At 36.2% G+C, this 25178-nt stretch overlaps 1 protein-coding gene across 1 annotated transcript; it reads right to left on the bottom strand.

Annotated features, from left to right (window-relative positions):
- Positions 1-410: 410 nt before the first annotated feature.
- LOC113342265 lies at positions 411-2021 on the bottom strand. The gene has a single exon (XM_026586860.1). The coding sequence runs from the start codon at positions 2019-2021 to the stop codon at positions 411-413; it is 1611 nt and encodes a 536-aa protein (XP_026442645.1).
- Between the last annotated feature and the right edge of the window lie 23157 nt (positions 2022-25178).

The raw sequence follows: 25178 nt of genomic DNA on the forward strand, positions 1-25178 counted from the left end.
CCCCTTTGTTATTTACTTTATCTTGCTGGTCAAATAACATATCAATTACACAACTCTTTGGGGGAACGATCTCTTACCACCGCTATATTACCAGTTAATTAGTGGGAAATATATTTGTTAATTTGTTGTGCCTACGACAACCCATACAAATTTTGCATTTCTAACTACCATAAGCTGAATTTTCTTCTCAAGGATCATATGGTGAATATTTCTACTAAGATGTCTTCAGCAATTATAAAAAGTATAGGTGAAAGTGGATCACCTTGTTTAAGACCTCTTCCAACACCAAAGAATCCAATAGGCCCTCCATTTAACATAATTGAGATCTTGGAAGATTTGAGTAAAACCAAAATCCAGTTACAGAACTTAGCAGAAAAACCAAACTTCTTCATAGCTCTATACAAGAATTCCTAGCTCGTGGTATCATATGCTTGTGAAATATCTAGTTTAAGAGCTAAGTTACCTCCTCTTCTTTTAATGGTCATTTCATTAACAAGCTCAGATGCTAGAAGAATCTGATCATGAATGTTCCTATTTTTGACAAATGCACTTTGTTGTAGGGAAATGACTTTATGAAGCATAGTGGTAAGTCTCATAGTAATAATCTTTATAATGACTTTAAAGCAGAAATTACTGAGGCCAATGGGTCTAAAATTTCTTGCACACTTAGCACCCTTAATTTTTGGAATTAAGACAAGAAAGTTAGAATTCATACCACTGGGTATTATGTTGTTCTTCCAACAATAATGAATAACTTCCACCATATCCTTTTTTATAGTATCCCAAGCAGCTCTGTAGAAAGTTCCAGTAAACCCATCTGGTCCTGGAGCACTGTCTTGTTTGAGATCAAAGATTGCATTTTTAATTTCATTTTCATCTGGAAGGCCTTCAAGAAGGGAGTTATCTTCATCAGTAATAACTTGAGGAACAACATAAAAGATTGATTCTCTAATCTGCACAGTTTGGTACTCAAATTTCTTATTGAAGTGATCAATAAGATTATCAACAATTCCTTTCTGATCAGTGATAATATTACCAGAGCTATCTTCTAATTCTGTAATAGAATTTTGACTTTGCCTCAGTTTTATGCTTGTATGAAAGAATTTAGAATTTATATCTCCTTCTTTAATCCAATTAATTCTAGCTTTGTCCCTCAAGAATGTATGGTAATTATGAGCAGCCATGTCATATTCTCCTCTTGCTGTAACTAAATTATTCAAGAGATTAATATTAGTTGGATCATTATTTGATTTTAAAATCTCTTCTAAAACTTTTTCTTCAACTTTTGCTAAGTTAGCTTTGACATCACCAAAAACCTCCCAGTTCCAAGCTTTTAAAATCTTTTTGAGTCTCTTCAGCTTATTCATGAAGATATAAATAGGATTGCCTGAAATTTCTTCACTCCAAGAATCAATAATCACTTGCATAAAAGAAGGAGGAGAAAGCCACATTTTATGGAATCTAAAAGGAGTATGGAGAGCTCTAGGAATCACAGTATCTGATCCAATAATAGGGCCATGGTCAAAAATACCTCTAGCTTCTACTTTATAGTGCCAACCATTAAAAGTTTTAAGCCACTTCGAATTAAAGAAAGCTCTGTGTAAATTGTAGAGAATTCTTTTTGTTCCCACTCTGCCATTACACCAGGAAAACTCCAGACCAGATTTTGGAGCTTGTATAAGTTCACAAAAATCAATGCAATTATTAAAATCTCTCATTGCAGAAGGAAGAAGACTTCTACCACCTTTTTTGTCATCCACAGATAAGACAGAATTAAAATCACCCAAAATCAACCATGGTTTGTTTAATAAACTAATGTCACATAGATCTTGCCAGAGTTCCCTTCTATTGACTGTATAAGAATCAACATGAATTCCAGTAACTAAAACTCCACCAACTTCAACAGTAATGCATTGTTTTGAAGTAGCTATTACTTTTGGAGGTGTAATAGAACAGTTCCAAAAAAGCCAAATGTTACCTTTACTATCATCAAGAGAATTTTGAATGATTTTATGACTCATACCAGGAAGTTTAATAAAATTTTTTTTGCTTTAATCTTAGGTTCAACAACCCAAACAAGAGAAGGATTATTAATATTTAACAAGGGATTTGAGTTTATCTTTGGCCTTTTGTCTTTTAAGGCCTCTTAAGTTCCAGTAAATAACTTTCATTGAAGAGGAGGTGGAGAAGGGGGAGGGGAACTCCCTTTGTCAACCACATGCTTTAAAATTTCTCTATTGGTTCTTCTGGTATTTACAGTCTTGGTAGTCTTTAAAGGAGGTTTTTTCTTCATAAGACCACTAACTTTACTAGTTTCAGCAGTAGTATTAGAAATCTGTATGTTAGGAGCTATAGGAATGACCATATTATCTGTTTGAGAGATAGTACCAAATTCCAGAAGAGTTGTGGTGTTGATCTCTTTAATTTCACCATCTTCAGAAGTATCAGAATCATTAGTATTATCTTGTAGAATGTCAAATTTATTGGAGCTAAGAATAATACCAGGATTAGGTTGAGGAGTTATTACTTCAGCTGATGTTTTCCCTTTAATTGATGAAGAACTTCCAGAAGAAACTGAGGCAATCTTTGGAACTACCGTTGGAGTCTGTATTTTTGTTGTTGAAGAACTTCCAGGAGAAACTGAATTAGTTGGAGCTGGATCTTGATGTTTTTCAGTATTTGATGATAAATTTGAGGACACTGGAATTGAGGCTGTTGTTTGTTGTTTGGGAGAGACATTATCATTCTGAACTGGAATTGAGGTTGTTGTTTGTTGTTTGGGAGAGACATTATCATTCTGAACTGGTTGTGGTATTAGATTCCTTTGATCAATGGAGACCTCTGCTACTGGTGGCTTTCGACATTCAGTTGTAAGATGCCCTACAATCTTACAGTGGGAACAAAATTTGGGTAAGTTAGATAATGTCACCCCTTGGGAAAAAGCTCCAAATCTTGTGATAATCCAAAGTTTATTTGGAATGCTCTTTGCAAGATCAACTTCAATGAGAACTTTAGCATAATATCCACTCTGGTATTGTAGAGTAGCTGTATCAACTTTAATTGGGTTACCAATAGCTCTAGCAATAGTGAACAAAGTTTTTTCATCCCAGTATTCTAGACTTAAACCAGGGAATTGAACCCAAACCATAGCTTTTGATGTTCGTTGATTTTCCGATATGAAATTAGGAATCCAGTATTTTACACTGAGAATTTGATCCAAAACTTCCCATGTACCCGATTTGATGTACTTTTTGTCTTATTCATTTGATATTTTGATGGTGAAAAATCCCCTACCCAATGGAAGTAATTGACATTGACCTGATAAGCTCCATTGTTTTTTTAAAATAGAAGTTGCATCTGAGAATTTAATTCGAAGTAGATCAAGTCTTCCAATCAATGAAAAACGCCATGAATTATATCTATCATAATCATTATCATCAACCAAATTAATAGCATGATGAATATCAGAGGTTTTTGAGAGATCGACAATCGAAGGATCCATTGTAGATCTGCTAGTATTATCTTCCGAGTTCATCTTTACTTATCAAAATCAATGAAAAAGGAAGAAATAACACTAAGAAGTAACTGAAATAGAAATTAAAACACCAATCATTGAAGAAAACCTTAGAAAAACACCTGAAATTAATGAAATTCCTTCCAAGAAATCGAAGCAGCGATGAAGAAAAGTGAGTTGCTTACCGATTCGCAGAGCTCAACGCAGTCGCCGATCCCCCTTCTTTCTTTGAGTACCAGAATCCTCCAATGGCACATAAGAAGTAGGAGATAGAAGAGATAGACTTTTGAGTGATAGTTCAAGTCTCCACATACCTTTTTGTTGATGAAGTTCCACGGTTCCTTGAGTAGATCTTCGTCGTTGTATAATGAATCGCCATGAAGTCCTTGAGCTCAACTACACTTTTCTATCTTAATCCGAGACTTAGCTATGTATATTAGAAATCAAGACTCATAGTTTTGATCATTAACATTGACAAACATGCTTGATATAGCAACGCATGCGAGGTCGACCGAGCTATGCTCTAACAATCTCCCCCTTTGTCAATTTTAGTGACAAAACTATTAATACATATGGAATACAAAAAAGATAAACTTTAGTGGATCCTATTTCATAGTCTAATCTTCAACGTTCCCTAAAATATTCGTCCTTCCAAGTACTCCAATGATCCCAAAGGTTGTAAGCTTAGCATCACCGTTGTTGAAGATCCGTAGCTATAACAATTAGAGAAATCGAGATTCTCGATCATCATTATACAGTGACATAGTATTATTATGTAACATCAAAGTCCAATTGCATCACAACTTTAACAATAATACTACGGTGATATGTATCACTCCCCCTAGTCAATACTCCATCTCACATGGAAACCACTCTCCCTTACACAATGATCCGAAAACCATATGTATATGTAGTAGAACTACACATTAATTCTCTCCCTTTTTGTCAATAAAATTGGCAAAGATACAAGAACGGGTTCCTAATGAAATTTCCGAGAAGAGACGTTTCATAGACTAAAAGAAGAATACATACCAACTTAATTTAGATGAAATCATAAAGCCGAAGCTAAATGCATTCATCAAGGAGTTTTAAGATACAAGATAACCCCTATAAAATTCCACAGCTGCACACCCCGCAAGATATTACCATTAAGCACAAGTTCAAAAGAACTCTCCCCCATTTGATGTCATTCCCAAAAGAACAACAAGAGCGACCTTAATTTCGAAAGAAAAGAAGGATTTTTAATTGGACACCAAAAACCATAGGAATGATTTTCTATATCCAAAACTCAATCAAATTAATCACAAGTAAACCCATGATTAATTTAATTGGAATACGCAACTAAATCAAACCACAAAAGTGATCAATTTAATTGATTGTGCTCAATATAAGTAAACTTACGGAGCTACGACTAAGGTAATCATACGGGATGACTAACTTAATCGTTCACATACTCAATATAAGGAAAACCTTACGAAATATACGATTACATCAACCAATAAAACATAGTTAGTATAGCCGTTCATATACTCAACACAAGAACTTGTGGAATATATGAAAAATCAACTAGACTAATTACAAGATAACCCATAATTAATCTAATTGGAATACAAACAACCAAACTAATCACGGAGTTAATCAATTTAATTGTCAAAAGTTTTGCTTGACAAAAGAAGACTTTCGGAGCAAATAACTAAATAACCGACCAAGATGATTAATTTAGTTCATAATGCTCAAGATATAGCATCTTATGGAACAACCAACAAAGCCAATAAGAACAATCGACTTAGTTTTATCGTGCTCAACATAAGACACACAATGGAGCCTTCACGGTAATACAAAAAGAATGGATCAAAGAAGATCAATACCGCGGAATACATACAAGGATCTATTCTATCTTTCCATCACTATATGCATAATGAAATAATATACTTTATCCTTGTCACACAAAATATTTTATCCTATTTTCCATCAAATAAATGACTGCATAGGCATAACTTTTGTATTTGTCAAAAGTCCATTCGTCCTTTCATCAATACGAAAACCAATTCATGAATTACTTTACTTTTGACAACAATATGGGACCTTCAAGTTCACGGACGCAAACATACATATCCCATCAAAAATTGCAATATCACAAAATCATAAAGATTAATACTGCAAACCATCATCCTCCAAATATTTTTAGAATTTAAACCAACAAATCTAAAAATATGAAGATGAAAACTTTGGACATAGCTATGTGTAATCACAATAATGGCTATTCCAAACTCTAGTAATCCTTCTCAAAAACAAGAATAAATTCTCATAAGAAGTTTCCTAGGCATCAGGAGAGACTCGTAATGCACATATAAGATGACTAGTCCTTAGAAGGTAGAATCAATATTTTTCGCCCGGATTTACACCAAGAATAGCTACCGAAGGCGTATAAAAAGATTTTCTAAACAAAGAATAACATACAAAGTCATTAACGACCATGCACCATAGTTCACAAAGGATGAATGTGAACATTCAAGAATTCCATAGAAATGCGTACTACTTTCCATTCTTGAACTTCCTTCTTTGTGATTCACCAACAACATTCTTGTAAAAGCTACGAATTATCTTAGAAGAGTAGTACTCCAAGAATCCAAGTGCCCAAGTCCAAGAAGTGGAACAAGTGCAACAAAACGGAGCAAAACACTCAAAAACAAGAGACAGGACAAAATACCAATCTTAACTCATCCAAATTCAGAGTTTCTCATCTCCATTTTTAAGATAATTCAAAGAGTAAGAGAATGCAAAAAGAATGAGGTCATTCCGAGTTCGGACGAAGAAGATACGACCAAAACAAGTTTACCGAATATCGACGTCAAGTATGCATATGGGTTTGCAAACGAATTTTCAAGTCCGTGAACTTAAACTCCTGGATTTTGATTTTAAAATATTCTATGCATACCTGGCAGGTGTTCCATGTAGTCCAAACATCCCGAACTATTATTTTCAAACCTAAACATTTAAGAACCTTAAACACAGATCAAGTTAGGTAGAAAAAAACGATAAGAAAGGTATGTGAATCATTATAAGTTCTCAAAGAAAATAAAAGTACAAATATTGATCAAGTTTAGAGACATACCTTTTCAGATGAATCTAATCGAATTCTACCGTCTTATCGAACATAATCTGTGTGCCCCAATTCTTGTGCTTCCCTCACCGTATATAAAGCAGGGAATTCCTTGGTGAGGATACAATTCCAACACAATCAAGTTGCGTTGGGGTGAACAAAGTCTTTCTCACCACAAGTGACCTTTGGATTATCATGAAAGAGATCACTTTTAGAACCTTTCACATCCAATTCCATTTTTCCAAAAAACTTGTTAAGTCCCAACATCATGGATACTGCCTTATCCATGGTCATGGAGTTTTCTGGAAGATCATTCCTTTTCACACTCAAAACATCATTGTCTTTCTTTGGTATCCACTTCTGAGTGTGTTTAGGAACAGTCGGAACCTTCTTCCCATCACTCTCTTCTAGAATTCTCGGAAGAGAATTGGATTGACTATTCTTTTGCAAGTTAGTCTTTCTCCAATTGGGAGCATCAGATCTTGTCTTCGTCTTTACGAAGTTATCCTTTTGATAACCATTACGATTGTGAAAAGGATTCGTACGACGTTTATAGGCAAATATAGGTTTATCATATCACTGATTCCTTTGCCTAAAGGTTGGACAGTTACAACCTGTAACGTTAAGAGGATCAGTCTTAACGTATGATCTTGGCTTCACAACTTCTTATGATGCCCAAACAAGAACATCATGAAGTTTCTCATTCCTTATACGGAAACGACATCTCCTTTCCAGGTGACCTTTACTTCCGCAATAGTGGCAAACATAAGGAATGTTCTTACCTAGATCCGTGTGTGCTAACTTATAAGGTTGATAAACTTTGCTCTTTTGAACCTTAACTGACGGTGAAGGTATTTCATTTTTTCCATCAGTGGAAACCTTTTGTTGAGAAGAATCACTAGCCTTGACAAATTTTACCTCTTTGCTAGTACTTGGAGCATCTATTCCCTTATTGCCCAATCCTTGTGTATCACGATGATTTTTACTTGCTCCTAGAACAGTGGCTAATTTGCTTGAACTAGTATTGAACTTTTTCAAGTCATCTTCCAACATCTTGATTTTATCAAGAGCAGCAGCTAAATCAGCCTCAAGGCGTTTTTCTCGAGCGCGTTCTCTGTCGTCAAAACTTGTTTACTGGGAGTTAAACCTTGCTTCAGATTCTGCAAATTTCTCTTCCTACAAAAAGTACTTTTGATAAAGATTATCACATTCAAGTGACTTCATACGTAGGTTTTCCACAGAATCCTTGAGGATCGATTCGCAAGAACGATTCGAAAAATAAACACCTGCGTAACATCTTCTTAATTTCTTGTTTTCTCGGCAGAGAGGAATCAGAAGAGGTGAGACATGAGAAGTTGTAATCTTCTTCATTTTCCATGAATCCAAAAACTTAACATACTCTGAGACTTCCTCATCAACATCTTTATCAATATCTGAATCACCTTCATCAGAAAGTTCATCCAACTGTTCTTCTAGGAGAGTTTCCCAATCAACAATTTTTACATAAAGAGAATGTTTAGATATTGACTTAGATGTGACAGTTCTCTCAGGTGAATCCAAGCTTTTAGAATCATCCGGTAATTTCTGAACTGGTACATAGTTAGAGATAGGCTCGTCCATAATCAGATCGCTACAAACACAGACTTATAAGGTCTTCAATGTGTTTGCCTGCTCTGATACCAATTCAAAAAAGCGGGGGTCTAACAATAACACCCAATATTTCGCTTAGCAATCTGTATGGACTAACTCCAAAATACTTTGCTAGAGAATCAACTAGACAGTCAGACTCAATCTAGATAAAAGTATCTCAAGGAGTTAATATCTCTCTCTTGATTTGATTTTTTACTCAAGCTAAAAACAATAGCGAGTCTTTATCAAATATAAGGAATAACTTGGAAGGTACCAAAGACCAATGTCCAAGTGTTAATCAATGAAATCGACAACCACAAGGTCAGATCTCCAGTCGATTAACCTTTAACGCACAACCTGTATTATTTCAATTATAAAGATAAACAATATAATGCGGAAAATGAAATAACACAAACACCAAAAATTTTGTTAACGAGGAAACCGCAAATGCAGAAAAACCCCGGGACCTAGTCCAGATTGAATACACATTATATTAAGTCGCTACAGACACTAGCCTACTCCAAGCTAACTTCAGACTGGACTATAGTTGAACCCCAATCAGTCTCCCACTAATTCAAGGTATAGTTGTACTCCTACGCCTCTGATCCCAGCAGGATACTACGCACTTGATTCCCTTAGCTGATCTCACCCACAACCAAGAGTTGCTGCAACCCAAAATCGCAGACTTGATAATAAACAAATCTGTCTCACACAGAAAAGTCTATCAGAGGATAAATCTGTCTCCCACAGAAAAACCATAGGTTTTTGTTCCGTCTTAAGATATGAAATCAAGGTGAACATGAACCAATTGATAATCCGGTCTTATATTCCCGAAGAACATCCTAGATTAATCAATCACCTCTCAACAGTCTTACTTGAATACACAAGAGGACGTCGAGGAATCACAAACAGTAAGACGAAGATGTTTGTGACTTCTTTATCTTGCCTATCGGATAACTCTCACGATCTCAATACAATCAATAAGATTGTACTCGTACGATAGAAGATGCAAGATCAGATCACACAACTACGATAAAAGTAGTATCGGTCTGGCTTCACAATCCCAATGAAGTCTTTAAGTCGTTAACCTGGTTTTAGAGAAGAAAACCAAAGGTTAGAGAAGAATCGACTCTAGCGAGCGTACTAGTATCACACAGACATGTGGGGATTAGTTTTATCCAATGCTAGATGTCTCCTATATATAGTCTTCAAATCAGGGTTTTGCCTTAGTTACAAAGAAATCAATATTCACTGTTAGATGAAAACCTGATTTAGATTCAAGCTAATATTTATCAACCGTTAGATCAAAAACTTAGCTTGTCACACACACTTGAGATATACATTTACTGGTTTTGTGAAAACCGTGCCCAAACGTGTACGTGTATGTTGGTTCAACATAGTAACCCAAAAGGTCAACCATATTAGCATTTCATATTAACCTTGTTCTTCTTCACCATAACTAGTTCAATTGACTCAAATGAACTAGTTAGAGAGTTGTTCAATTTCTATGAGATCTTATGTAACTACACAAGACACAATTGAAACAAAGATGATTCGATTCGATAGAATCGGCTCATGAACTTTATAGCCACGGTTTGCATACTGCATTCCTTAGTAATTTAAGTTTCATGTTCAGAGAACGTCTTTAGATCATAACCCAGTCAAGTACGCAAACAAGTTCGCGGACTTAAGACAACCGGCAGAGTTTTCCAAACTCAACAGAAAATCTCGGCAAGGCGACTTCTGCCAGTTCGCGGACTAGGTTCGCGGACTGAATTCGCGAACTAAACACGCAAACGAGTTTTTGGAAAATTCCAGCATAAATTCTCGGCAAGAGAACTTCCGTCTGTTCGCGGACTGAGTTCGCAAAGTGAGTTCGCGGTCTTGGCAAAGCCAATTCCTCCGGTTTCTCTCAATCAAAAAAGTTCGCAAACTTCGGATTAAGGAATAGGATTTATGCACATATGTGTTTACACACAATTCTTATATCCATCATTGGTTATATAGACCTAAACTCTCATTCCAACCATTGAAACATTCTTAGAGGACGTTATATAGTTGTTACACTATTTCTCGTCAAAGCGATTTTCAAAGTGATTGAAACATTATGACTTTCGTCATTAGGTGAAGATAAACCCGATCAAAGCGAAACGCTTTACCAACACATGATTTCGAGATATAGATAAGCGAGATATACTCGGCTCGAAATATCAAATGTGTATAATCCAGTCTATATAGCATATGACTTTTGTCTCATAAGAAGTATGAGATAGAAGAGATAGACTTTTGAGTGATAGATAAGTTCAAGTCTCCACATACCTTTTTGTTGATGAAGTTCCACGGTTCCTTGAGTGGATATTCGTCGTTGTATAATGAATCGCCATGAAGTCCTTGAGCTCAACTACATTTTTCTATCCTAGTCCGAGACTTAGCTATGTAGACTAGAAATCAAGACTCATAGTTTTGATCACTAACATTGACAAACATGCTTGATATAGCAACGCATGCGAGGTCGACCGAGCTATGCTCTAACAAAAAGGTAGGTGGAGACCAAAACTTATATATCACTCAGAAGTCTATTATATTCTATATTTTAATGAGACTAAGTCGTATAGCTATATAGACTTTTACATTATACACATTTGATATTTCGAGCCGAGTTTATCTCGCTTATCTTTTTTCGAAATATATGTTGGGAGCTTTTTGCTTTAGCTATGCTCATCATATTCTTGACGATTTTAATTAGTTGAAAACAATTTATTTGTTGGAAACTAAATATAATTTCAAAAGATGATCAAGTGAAAATTACCTTGAACATCTTATTTGATTTGTGTGACAGTCATTTGATGTTAGCTTGAGAAGTTTCATATTGATCATTTGATCACTTGGAAATTGCATGAAGCTAATGGTTTGTGTGAGACAACCATTATCGTCTTCCAAGGATGTTTCAATGATTGAAGTGAGTGTATATAACAATTACCCATGTCTGGATACAACACGGTATGCGTACCTAGTATGCGAACCATATTGTGATGATTCGGGTCAGGAACTCTTGTTTGTACCTAGTATGCGAACGAATTTACCTGAGAAGGTCAGGAACTCTTGTTTGCGTACCTAGTATGCGAACGAGTTTACCTGTTGGGTCCGGGACAGTTGTTCGCGAACCGGGTTTGCGAACGACTTGACTAGGCCAAGGTCCGGAGCTGCTGTTCGCGTACCTGGTTGGCGAACACAATGGTAAAGTTCTAGAATCGGTCATATACTCATGAATTAATACATTTATGATTTAAGGAATACAATATTTGCAAACCGTGGCTTAATGTTCATGAATTGATTCTTTTATAAGTACTTTGTACGATTACGAATCAAACCGATTTCGATTCAATTTGTTCATATATATTTCTATGAGATGGTGGACAATTGAACAACTCTATTTGAAAAATAATTATATTCATTTGATTATCTTTCATGATTGACTGATCTTCATATTTGATCTAGAAGTGTTATATGAATATGGCTAAGACAAAAGTGTTCATATGGCTAACTTCGGTTAACTATTATTGAGCCAACTCAATATACGCGTTTAGGTACGGTAATCCATATCTAAATGAAGGTATTATTCATCTGTGTGTAACAAGCTAAGACCATCTAACAATGGAGATTGATTTTTTTATTTTTAAGCAGACTTAGCTTGAATCTTAAATCAAGTTTTCATCTAACGGTGACTATTGAATGCTTTGTTACTAAGATATCTTAGCTTTAATTGAAAGCAACCCTGATTTGAAAGACTATATAAGGGAAAAATCTAGAAATGGGAAAACTTAATCCCCACACTTCTTTGTGTTCCTAGTTGCATACTAGAGTCGATTCTCCTTCAACCTAGGTTTTCCAAAAACCATTATAGGTTAACGACTTGAAGACTTCATTGGGATTCGTGAAGCCAGATCCAATTATTTTCTTTGTAACTGCGTATTCTGATCTTACTTGTTCTATCATATTGAGTTTTATCTTCTCTAAGATTTGCTCGAGATTTATCTCCGATAGGTAAGATATAAAAGTAATCACAACAGTTCTTTGTCTCAGACTCTTGTGATTCCGCAATAACTTTTCCTGTTAATCAGTTGGGTTATTGTGAGGTGACTAATATTTCTAGGCTTCTCTTTGGGAGTATAAGACCGGATTATTAGTTGGTTACTGTTCACCTTGATTTTATCAAACTACAGAACGAAAATCGAATAAAGAATAAACATATCTGTGGGAGACAGATTTGTCTATAAGTCTTCGACTTTAGAGGTCGTAGCAACTCTTAGTTGTGGGTGAGATATACTAAGGGAATCAACTGCGCAAAATTCTGCGTGGTTCTAGAGGCGTAAGGAACGCGAATGTACCTTAATCGGTATGAGATTTGGTTAGTGCTCAACTACATTCCAGCCCCGAAGTTAACTTGTAGTATGCTAGAGTCTGTAACAGCTTAATACAGTATGGTGTTCAAATCTGGACTAGGTCCCGGGGCTTTTCTGCATTTGCGATATCCTCGTTAACAAAATTTCTGGTGTTAGTGTTATTTCTTTTCCGCATTATATTTTTATATAATTGAAATATCACAGGTTGTGCGTAGTTCAATCAGTTGATAAATCCGACCTTGTTTGTAAGATAGAACTTGATTGACACTTGGGCATTGGTCTTTGGTATCGTCCAAGTTATTTCTCATATCAATCAGGCTCGCAGATTTCTATCTGTTTGATTTGCTGATTATATTGTAAAAAAAAAGCGGGGGTCTAACAACACCACCCAATATTTCGATTAGCAATTTGTATGGACTAACTCCGAAACACTTACTAGAGCATCAACTAGATAGTCAGACTCAATCTAGATAAAAGTATCTCAAGGAGTTAATATCTCTCTCTTGTTTTGATTCACTCAAGCTAATAGAAATCAGCCAGTCTAAAATCAAACACAAGAAATAACTTGGACGGTAACAAAGACCAATGTCCAAGGATCAATCAATATCAATCAACAACCAAAGGTCGGATTTGCAATTGATTGATTCAAATGCACAACCTGTATTATTTCAATTATATAAACAAATATAATGCGGAAATAGAAATAACACAGACACCAGTATTTTGTTAACGAGGAAACCGCAAATGCAGAAAAACCCCGGGACCTAGTCCAGATTGAATACACACTGTATTAAGCCGCTACAGATACTAGCCTACTCCCAGCTAACTTCAGACTGGACTATAGTTGAAACCCAATCAGTCTCCCACTGATCCAAGGTACAGTTGTACTCCCTACGCCTCTGATCCCAGTAGGATACTGCGCACTTGATTCGCTTAGCTGATCTCACCCACAACTAAGAGTTGCTACGACCCAAAATCGCAGGCTTTAACAATAAACAAATATGTCTCACACAGACAAGTCTATCAAAGGATCAATCTGTCTCCCACAGAAAAATCCTAAAAGTTTTTGTTCCGTCTTTTGATAATAATCAAGGTGAACAGGAACCAATTGATAATCCGGTCTTATATTCCCGAAGAACAGCCCAGATTAATCAATCACCTCACAACAATCTTAATCGTATGGTAGTGAAACAAGATGTCGTGGAATCACAAACGATGAGGCGAAGGTGTTTGTGATTACTTTTTATATCTTGCCTATCGGAGAACTCTCACGATCTCTAGCCAATAAATATGATTGTACTAATACGATAGAAGATACAAGATCAGATCACACAACTACGATAAAAGTAGTATTGGTCTGGCTTCACAATCCCAATGAAGTTTTTAAGTCGTTAACCTGGTTTTAGAAGAAGAAAACCAAAGGTTAAAGGAGAAACGACTCTAGCAGAGAAACTAGTATCACACAGACGTGTGGGGAATAGTTTTCTCAATGCTAAATGTCTCCTTTATATATCCTTTCAAATCAGCGTTTTGCCTTAGTTACAAAGCAATCAATATTCACCTTTAGATGAAAACCTGATTTAGATTCAAGCTAATATTTCTCAACCGTTAGATCGAAAACTTAGCTTGTCATACACAAATGACTGAACGCTTCTAGGTTTGTTAACCGCACCCAAACGTGTACATTGTTGGTTCAACAATAGTCTACCCAAAGAGGTTAACCATATGAGCATTTCATACCAACCATGTTATTCTTCACCATAACTAGTTCAATTGACTCAAATGAACTAGTTAAGAGAGTTGTTCAATTGCAAGGAAATCTTATGTAACTACACAAGACACAATTGAAGCAAAGATGATTTGATTCACTCGAATCGGTTCATGAAATTTAATAGCCATGGTTTGCAAATGCATTCCTTAGTCTTTTAAGATTAAGTTCAGAAATCATTTTTAGATATATAACCTTCTCAAGTTCGCAGACTAGGTTCTCAGACTTAAGACACCGGATAGAGTTTACAAACTCCAACAGAAATTCTCGGGTTCGAGAACTACGACGGTTCGCGGACTTGGCTCACGCGAGTAGTTTGTCAACTCCAGCAGAAATTCTCGGGTTTGAGAACTTCGGCAGTTCGCGGACTGAGTTCGCGGACTTGGCCCTTGCCATACTTCCGGTTCTCTTGATCAACAAAGTTCGAGAACTTCGGTTCAAGGAATACACTGTTTATGTAATCTAAACTATCATTCCAATCATTGAAACATTCTTAGAGGACGTTATATAGTTATTACACTATTTCTCGTCAAAGCAATTTTCAAAGTGATTGAAACATTCATGACTTTCGTCATTAGGTAAAGATAAACTTGGTCGAAGCAAAAAGCTTACCAACACATATTTCGAGATATAGATAGGCGAGGTATACTCGGCTCGAAATACCAAATGTGTATGATCTAGTCTATATATATAGCATACAACTTTTGTCTCAAGGAGTAGGAGATAGAATAGATAGACTTTTGAGTGACAGATAAGTTCAAGTCTCCACATACCTTTTTGTCGAGAAGTTCCACCGGTTCCTTGAGTAGATCTTCTACTTGTATGATGATTCGCCATGCTCAACTATACTTACTATCCTAGTCCGAGACTTAGCTATAAGAGACTAGAAATCAAGACTTATAGTTTTGATCACTAACCTTGACAAACATGCTTGAGATAGCAACGCATGCGAGTTTGACCGAGCAGTGCTCTAACAATCTCCCCCTTTGTCAATTTTAGTGACAAAACTATCAATACATATGGAATACAGAAAAGATAATGAAACTTTAGTAGCTCCTATTCCACATGTCTAATCTTCAACATTCCTCGAAATCTTCGTCACTTCCAAGTACTCCAATGATCGCAAAGGTTGTAAGTTTAGCATCACCGTTGTTGAAGATCCGTAGCTATAACAATGAGAAAGCATCGGTCTCGATCATTGTTATATAGTGTCATAGTATTATTATACATTGTCAAAGTCCAATTGCATCACAACTTCAACAATAATACTATGGTGATATGTATCACTCCCTCTTAGTCAATACTCCATCTCACATGAAAACCACTCCCCTTTACACAATGATCCGAAAACCATATGTATTTGTAGTGTGAACTACATATTAATTCTCACCCTTTTTGTCAATAAAATTGGCAAAGGTACAAGACGGGATCATAATGAAATTTCCGTAAGAGACATTTCATGACTGAGAGAAAGAAACACACATCATCTTATTTAGATGCAATCATATATCCGAAGCTAACAACATTCATCAAGGAGTTTAAAGATACAAGATAACCCCTCTAAAATTCCACAGCCGCACACCCCTCAAGATATGACCATTAAGCACAAGTTCAAAAGAACTCTCCCCCATTTGATGTCATTCCCAAGGGAACAATAACGAGCGACCTTAATTTCAAGAGAGAAAAAAAGGATTTTGACACACACAAAAGATAACACTAACAAGACAGAAAACAACCCTACAGGAACTGAACTGAAGTAACCTACTGGAGTTTCAAACTCAATTGCCCACAAGATAGAGATAAACACAGGGGCAAGAGTTATAGAAACGCTTAATGAACCAAAACAACACCAATAGACTTCCGCAAGTGTTGGAATGTAGCATTGTCTAATGGTTTGGTAAGAATATCAGCCAATTGTTGTTCGGAAGGAACAAAGTCCATACTTATGATACCGTTTTCATAAAGATCACGAATAAAATGGTACCTTATGTCAATGTGCTTTGTTCTTGAGTGCTCAACGGGATCCTCAGTGATTCGAATCGCATTAGAGTTATCACAGAAGATCTTCATTATTCCAGTATCAACTCCATAATCAGCTAGCATTTGTTTTATCCATAGGAGTTGAGTACAACATGTACCAGCAACAATATATTCTGCTTCACATGTAGACAAGGATTGAGAATTTTGTTTTTTGCTATGCCAAGTAACAAGATTTAGTCCTACGTAGTAGAAACCCCCTGATGTACTTTTTTTGTCCTCGACATCCTGCCCAATCAGCATCTGAATATGCAGATAAATCAGTGTTAGTATCAAAAGTGTAAGATAAACCATACCCGGCAGTGTGATTAATATATCGAATGATCCTTTTTGCAGCTGCAAGATGAGATTCCTTTGGATTTGCCTGAAACCTGGCACAACAACCAACACTAAAAGAAATATCAGGTCTAGTAGCTGTAAGATAAAAAAGGCTACCAATAATAGATCAATACAACTTTTGATCCACTTTTTCTCCTTTCTCATCTCTATGTAGTTTACCAGTGGTGGGCATGAGTGTTAATTTTGGAGAACACTTATCCAGGTTGAATCTTGTCACAAGATCACGAGCATACTTCTCTTGGGATAAGTAAATTCCATCCTTATGTTGTTGAATTTGTAATCCTAAGAAGAATTTTAATTCACCAACATTGCTCATTTCAAATTCCTTAGCAAGAGAGACTTGGAAGTCCTTTGCAAAAATTTCAGAAGTTGATCCATAGATGATATCATCTACATAGATTTGAGTAATAACAACATCTTTCCCACTCCATTTGGTAAACATCGTTTTGTCATCTCCGCCTCTTGAAAAACCTTTTCTAATGAGAGAAGTAGTAGTTTTTTCAAACCAGGCTCTAGGTGCTTGTTTCAACCCATACAGTGCCTTTTTGAGCTTTAGCACATGATCTGGGAAATCAGGGTTTTCAAACCCCTTTGGTTGAGCAACATAGACTTCTTCCTTTAAGATTCCGTTAAGGAATGCGAATTTTATATCCATTTGAAACAGCTTGACCTTAAGAAAACAAGTATGAGCTAACAAGAGACGAATGGACTCAAGGCGTACCACAGGAGCAAAGGTCTCGTCAAAGTCAATCCCTTCAATATGTGAATATCCTTGAGCGACAAGTCTAGCTTTGTTTCTGACAATCGTGCCAAATTCGTCAGACTTATTCTTGAATATCCATTTGGTACCAACAATATTGATATTGTAGGGACAAGGTACAAGTTCCCACACATCTTGCCTTTGAAATTGATTTAACTCTTCATGCATAGCATTCACCCAAAAGGGATCGTTCAGAGCTTCATCAATATTTCTTGGTTCTACTTGCGAAAGATAACGACCAAAATTGCAAATATTTTGAAGTTGTCCTCTAGTTTTAGTTGTAGAATCTCTTCCTCCAATAATACTGTTTGGATCATGATTCCTTTGAACCCAGAGATGTCGTGGAGGAACACGTTCTTATTCATCAGGGCTGCCTTGATCAGTGCTCTTCTCCTCGTCACTAGAAATGTCAGGATCAGTAACAGTTGGAATAAATTCAATTGATTCTGGAATTTCTTTGACTTTCTGAATTGTCTCGGTTGGAGGAAATTCAGCAGAAGGATTATCCTGACGAAAGTTACTAATGTTGTCGATGATAACATTAGCAAATTCCATCATGACTTGAGTTCTGAGATTAAATACTCGAAAACCACGACTATCAGAAGCATAGCCAAGAAAGATACGTTCATCACTTTTGGTGTCGAATTTCCTTTTCTGTTCTCGATCTTTCAGAATATAGCACTTACTTCCAAACACCCTGAGATAGTGTAGGTTGGGTTTCCTTCCATACCACAACTCATAAGGAGGGTTAAGGGTTATAGACCGTAAATACACACGGTTGATCAAATAGCATGCTGTGAAAACAGCTTCTCCCCACAATCTTAAACGTAAGTTTTTGTTATGGAGCATTACCCTGGCCATTTCCTGAATATTTATATTCTTTCTTTCAGCAACTCCATTAGCTTGAGGAGTGATAGGTGGTGAGTATTGTTGAATGATCCCCAGTTCGTCACATAATTCAAATACCTTTGTGTCTTTGAATTCTGTACCACGACCGCTTCTAATTTTCTTTAGTTTGCGATCTTGTTCGTTCTGGATCCTTTTAATAATAATCTTGAATTCACCAAGAGTTTCATTCTTATGAGATAAGAATGCAACCCAAGTGAATATGATGTAATCATCTACCATAACTAAAGCATACTTCTTACCAGCAACAGTGGGTTGTTGAATTGGTCCGAAGAGATCCATATGAATTAAATCAAGTGGAGCTTTAGTGAGACTATCTCGAGATGATTTGTGGCGAACCTTCGTTTGCTTACCCTTTTGACAGGCACCACATACACCTTCAATCTTTGCATTGATTTTGGGAATGCCTCTAACAAGTTCTTTGTTAATGATCTTAGTTAGAAGGCGATAATTGATGTGACCAAAACGCTCATGTCAAAGATGTGTAGATTCCACCTTAGTCAAATTGCAACGATTGCTAAACTGAGTATCAAGAAGATAACAGTTGTTTTTACCACGAGTTCCTTGAAAAATTACTTTCCCAGTTTTGTCAACAATGTCACATCCATTTGCATTGAAGACAACTCGATGGCCTTTGTCACAAATTTGACTAATATAAAGAAGATTAGCAGTCATACCTTTTACGTACACTACATCATGGATTTCTGGAACACCGGGTAGTTTGATCGTTCCCTTCTTGCTGATGTAGCAGCAACTCCCATATCCAAACGTTACAAGACCTCCTTCATAGTCAATAGACGAAACGAACCATGTGAAATCACCTGTCATGTGTCTACTGCATCCACTATCAAGAAACATTGAAAAGGAGACGTAGATCTTAAAGCAAAGGCACCCATACTATTAGTACTTCTCTGTTTAGAGTTTCCTGATAGTTTTGTATGTCCTTTCAGAGTATCAACATGTTGTTTAGTTTTCTTACAAAGACTACATGAAACATTCAGACTCTTTTGTAATGACATACAAACTTGTTGAAAACGATTGGAAGAATCACAACAACAATACGGGCCACTGCTTTGAAGTTTGTCTGAGTGGTTCCTAGTCACATCAGTTTTTTCACTATCTGATTTACGACTGTTCTTTAAAAGGGAACAACTGGAGTTACTCAGATTCACCAAGGGACAATTGCCAGATATCAAATCCTTAAGAATTGCAATTTCTGCAACAAGACCAGAGTTGATCCGGATTTGTTCATCCAACCCTTTTTGAAGATTAACCAGTTTATCAGACCTTTTTCTATAGTTGTTTTTAAAACCTGGTGAAGCGTGATTTGAGACTTTATGGTCCATATAGTCAGATCGCTACAAACACATACTTTGAGGTCTTAAACGTGTTTGCCTGCTCTGATACCAATTGAAAAAGCGGGGTCTAACAACACAACCCAATATTTTGATTAGCAATCTGTATGGACTAACTCCGAAACACTTACTAGAGAATCAACTAGACAGTCAGAATCAATCTAGATAAAAGTATCTCAAGGAGTTAATATCTCCCTATTGTTTTGATTCACTCAAGCTAATAGAAATCAGCGAGTCTAAAATCAAACACAAGGAATAACTTGGACGGTACCAAAGACCAATGTCCAAGGATCAATCAATATCAATCAACAACCAAAGGTCGGATTTCCAATTGATTGATTCAAACGCACAACCTGTATTATTTCAATTATATAAACAAATATAATGTGGAAATATAAATTTCACAGACACCAGAATTTTGTTAACAAGGAAACCGCAAATGCAGAAAAACCCCGGGACCTAGTCCAGATTGAATACACACTGTATTAAGCCGCTACAGACACTAGCCTACTCCAAGCTACAGATTGGACTATAGTTGAACCCCAATCAGTCTCCCACTGATCCAAGGTACAGTTGTACTCCCTACGCCTCTGGTCCCAGCAGGATACTGCGCACTTGATTCCCTTAGCTGATCTCACCCAGAACTAAGAGTTGCTACGACCCAAAATCGCAGGCTTTAACAATAAAAAAATTCGTCTTACACAGACGAGTCTATCAAAGGATCAATCTGTCTCCCACAGAGAAACCCTAAAAGTCTTTGTTCCGTCTTTTGATAATAATCAAGGTGAACAGGAACCAATTGATAATCAAGTCTTATATTCCCGAAGAACAACCTAGATTAATCAATCACCTCACAAAAATCTTAATCGTATGGTAGCGAAATAAAATATCGTGGAATCACAAACAATGAGACGAAGGTGTTTGTGATTACTTTTTATATCTTGCCTATCGGAGAACTCTCACGATCTCTAGCCAATCAATATGATTGTACTATTACGATGGAAGATGCAAGATCAGATCACACAACTAAGATAAAAGTAATATCGGTCTGGCTTCACAATCCCAATGAAGTCTTTAAGTCGTTAACCTATTTTTAGAAGAAGAAAACCAAAGGTTAAAGGAGAAACGACTCTAGTAGAGAAACTAGTATCACACGGATGTGTGGGGATTAGTTTTCTCAATGCTAAATGTCTCCTTTATATAGCCTTTCAAATCAGGGTTTTGCCTTAGTTACAAAGCAATCAATATTCACCGTTAGATGAAAACCTGATTTAGATTCAAGCTAATATTTCTCAACCGTTAGATCGAAAACTTAGCTTGTCATACACAAATGACTGTACGCTTCTAGGTTTGTTAACCGCACCCAAACATGTACATTGTTGGTTCAACAGTAGTCTACCCAAAGAGGTTAACCATATGAGCGTTTCATACCAACCATGTTCTTCTTCACCATAACTAGTTCAATTGACTCAAATGAACTAGTTAAGAGAGTTGTTCAATTGCAAGGAAATCTTATGTAACTACACAAGACAAAATGGAAGCAAAGATGATTTGATTCACTCGAATCGGTTTTTGAACTTTAATAGCCACGGTTTGCAAATGCATTCCTTAGTCTTTTAAGATTAAGTTCAGAAATCATCTTTAGATATATAACCTTCTCAAGTTCGTAGACTAGGTTCGCGGACTTAAGACACCGGATAGAGTTTAAAAAGTCCAGCAGAAATTCTCGAGTTCGAGAACTACGCCGGTTCGCGGACTGGGTTCGCGGACTTGGCACTTGCCATACTTCCGGTTCTCTTGATCAACAAAGTTCGGACTTGGCTCATGCAAATAGTTTGTCAACTCCAGCAGAAATTATCGGGTTTGAGAACTTCGGCAGTTCGCGGATTGAGTTCGCGGACTTGGCACTTGCCATACTTCCGGTTATCTTGATCAACAAAGTTCGAGAACTTCGGTTCAAGGAATACATTGGTTATGTAATCTAAACTCTCATTCCAATAACTGAAACATTCTTAGAGGACGTTATGTAGTTATTATACTATTTCTCGTCAAAGAAATTTTCAAAGTGATTGAAACATTCATGACTTTCGTCACTAGGTAAAGATAAACTTGGTCGAAGCGAAAAGCTTACCAACACATATTTCGAGATATAGATAGGCGAGGTATACTCGGATCGAAATATCAAATGTGTATGATCTAGTCTATATATATAGCATACGACTTTTGTCTCAAAGAGTAGGAGATAGAATAGATAGACTTTTGAGTGACAGATAAGTTTAAGTCTCCACATACCTTTTTGTCGAGAAGTTCCACCGGTTTCTTGAGTAGATCTTCTACTTGTATGATGAATCGCCATGAAGTCCTTAAGCTCAACTACACTTACTATCCTAGTCCGAGACTTAGTTATAAGAGACTAGAAATCAAGACTTATAGTTTTGATCACTAACATTGACAAACATGCTTGAGATAGCAACGCAAGCGAGTTTGACCAAGCAGTGCTCTAACATATTGAGAAAGAGATATAAAATCTTTGGTTTAATTCTTGATTGAGTCTAGCTTCTAAGTTGGTGCTCTCGGAATTAAGTTGGATTTTAGTACATACAGATTTACGAACGAATTATTGGGTGTGATTGTTATACCCCCGCTTTTTCAATTGGTATCAGAGCAGGCAAACACGCTAAGACCTCGTAAGTTTGTGTTCGTAGCAATCTGACTCTATAGACAGAAGTGATATCTTTATAAACGTACCGCTAGTCTTCGATGGCTCGAATTATTATGGTGGAAAATTGCTATGCGTGCCTTTCTTCAAGAGCGTGATTTTCAATCATGGGTCATGTTGTTAATGGCTATAATCCTCCATTAGTTATAGTATATGGTGTAGCTGTTGCAAAGGATATTAATGAGTATGATCTTGTCGATATTTTCGTTGCAAAGCAAAATTCTGACGGATTAAATGTTATCATCCATACCATTACCCCAAATCTTCAGCACCATGTGACTACGTATGCTCGGTCTAAAGATGCTTGGGATATCTTAGAAACCGTATTTGAAGGGAATACCTCTGAGAAAGAAGCTAGGTTTCAAATCCTAAATTCTGATTGGAAAAACCTTCATATGGCTGATGAAGAGTTATTTGATGAGTTTAATCACAAAGAGTCTGAAATTATTAATGCATTGGGTAAGACTATTCCTGAAAAGGACATTGTGATGAAAATTCTCAGATCACTACCAGCTAGATACGAATCTAAGAAACATGTCATCATTGAGGGAAATAACCTTGAAACACTTTCCAGAAATACACTTGTTGGAAAGTTAAAGATCTTTGATCATGAGCATTCATCTAAAGGTGGAAAGGATGTTGCTTTCAAAGCACAAAAGAAGACTAAACTACTTGATCAAAGTAAAAGTGTTGGAAACTCTGTGGATGATCATATTGAGACTGAATCATCAGATGAAGATCTTGATAACTCAGTTTCATTGATCACAAGACAGTTTAGAGATTTTCTTTTGAAGAGAAGTAAACGATTCACCAGAGATAAACCTAGATCATCAGTTAAACCCCATGATCATTCCCCTCCTAAAAACAGGGATACTGTCGACACTGATGATGAGGATATGCCAAAGTGCTTTAAGTGTAAAGGTTTTGGTCATTTTTCCAATGAATGTACAAATCGGAGAAAATACACTGGGAACAAGGTTCTTACTGCAACTCTTGATGAAACATCTGATCACTATGATTCAACTGAAGATGAAAAATCAAGTGTAGCACTCCTTGGCCAAAATATTAATTTTGATAATTGTATCAATACTCACATCAACCTTGATATTTTTCCTGGAGAAATCTCTTCGACCACGTTGGAGGATGAAATGGATTTTTCTATGACTAATGCAAACTCTACCTCACATGTTCTAGGTACTTCACTTTGTTTAGCAGCATGTTCGACTATGGTGCCTGAACCATCCTCCACTTTGACATGTTCTTATTGTACTATTAAGGGTCATGAACTCTCCAATTGTTTCAAGTACAAACATAAAGTAAGATATGTCAACAAACTGCAACAGAGATTTAATCGATTAGCAAACAAGCTCAAACTTGTTTTAAAGTCAAATCCGTCTGAGGTATGTATTTTTAGTCCATCTTCTAAGAAGTTGATTTCTAAGGATAAAGTTAGATCTCTACAGAAAAAGACTAGGTCCAAACGACCTATAAAAAGGAGTATTGAAAATCCCGTGCAGGAACCATGTGGTAGAAAAATTATTGTTCACCCCAACACAGTCTAATTGTGTTGAAAGTGCATCTTGTCTCAAATGCCCACATTTCGAAAAGAGACAAGAGTTGTGCACAGTCGGGTTATAGGATCAGAATCTATTCTAGGTTGTTTAATTTTCTTGAATTTTGTTTTCTGATTTTCTGGTTATTTTTTCATATCAACAAATAATGATATTTGAAAAGGTTTCCCAGTATTTGAATATGAAAAAAAAAGAGAAGGGTCAAAATCGATATTCCTACCCTTTTTAGGTTGTGTGTGTTGACCGTACATGAACCCTATTACCCTGTATATACATTCTGTAACCCTACATTCTTTTTCTTCTCTAAAACTCTTTTCATCAAAAGGTTGATTGTTGAGCTATTGCTTTTGTGTGTTTTTCACAAACCCCATATTTTGATGGAGACTCCAAGCATCATCTCTTCTGATGGAAAAGATGTTAATATGATTGTTAAGCCATCAGTCATGAAGGAAAAAGAAAAATCTCATTCCTCTACAACTTTAAAGAGAAAAAAGAAGAATATGAAGAAACCAAGGGCTAGCACCTCAAATCTTCATAAGTTTTATGTTGTTCTTGAAGAGTTCAAAGAAACAAGGATGGAGATTCAGGAAATAAAGGCTATTGTTCTTAGAAGGATGGAGGTTCAGAAGGCCCTGGTTTGGCAACAGTCAAGAAGGTTTGTTGGAATTGACTCCTTTCTTCATGAACCTTATGTTCCAATGTTTGTTGACGACAAGGAGTTCGGGGACGATAAAGAATTTTTCAAGAATCTTAATGTCTAGGAAACTTCTTATGAGGATTTATTCTTATGTTTAAGAAGGATAACTAGGGTTTGGAATAACATTAATTGTGATTACACATATCTATTTCAACGATTTTCATCTTGCAATGTTTTTAGATTTATTTATTTAAATTCTAAAGTTATTTGCAAGATGATTTTTGCAGTATTTAATCTTTTTGATTTCATATATTGCAAATTGCTTATGAGATATATATGTGTTTACGTTCGTGAACTGTGCTTTTCTCATATATGTTCAAAAGTTAAGTCTATTATGTCATTATGCAAATATTGATGAAAGATAAAATGAACTTTTA

This window comes from Papaver somniferum, unplaced genomic scaffold (assembly GCF_003573695.1).
Source record: "Papaver somniferum cultivar HN1 unplaced genomic scaffold, ASM357369v1 unplaced-scaffold_35, whole genome shotgun sequence".
NCBI classification, from domain to species: Eukaryota; Viridiplantae; Streptophyta; class Magnoliopsida; order Ranunculales; family Papaveraceae; genus Papaver; species Papaver somniferum.

Excerpts from the sequence above, each read along its gene's own strand:
- LOC113342265 (XM_026586860.1), bottom strand. The coding sequence starts at position 2,021 with ATGAGTCATAAAATCATTCAAAATTCTCTTGATGATAGTAAAGGTAAC.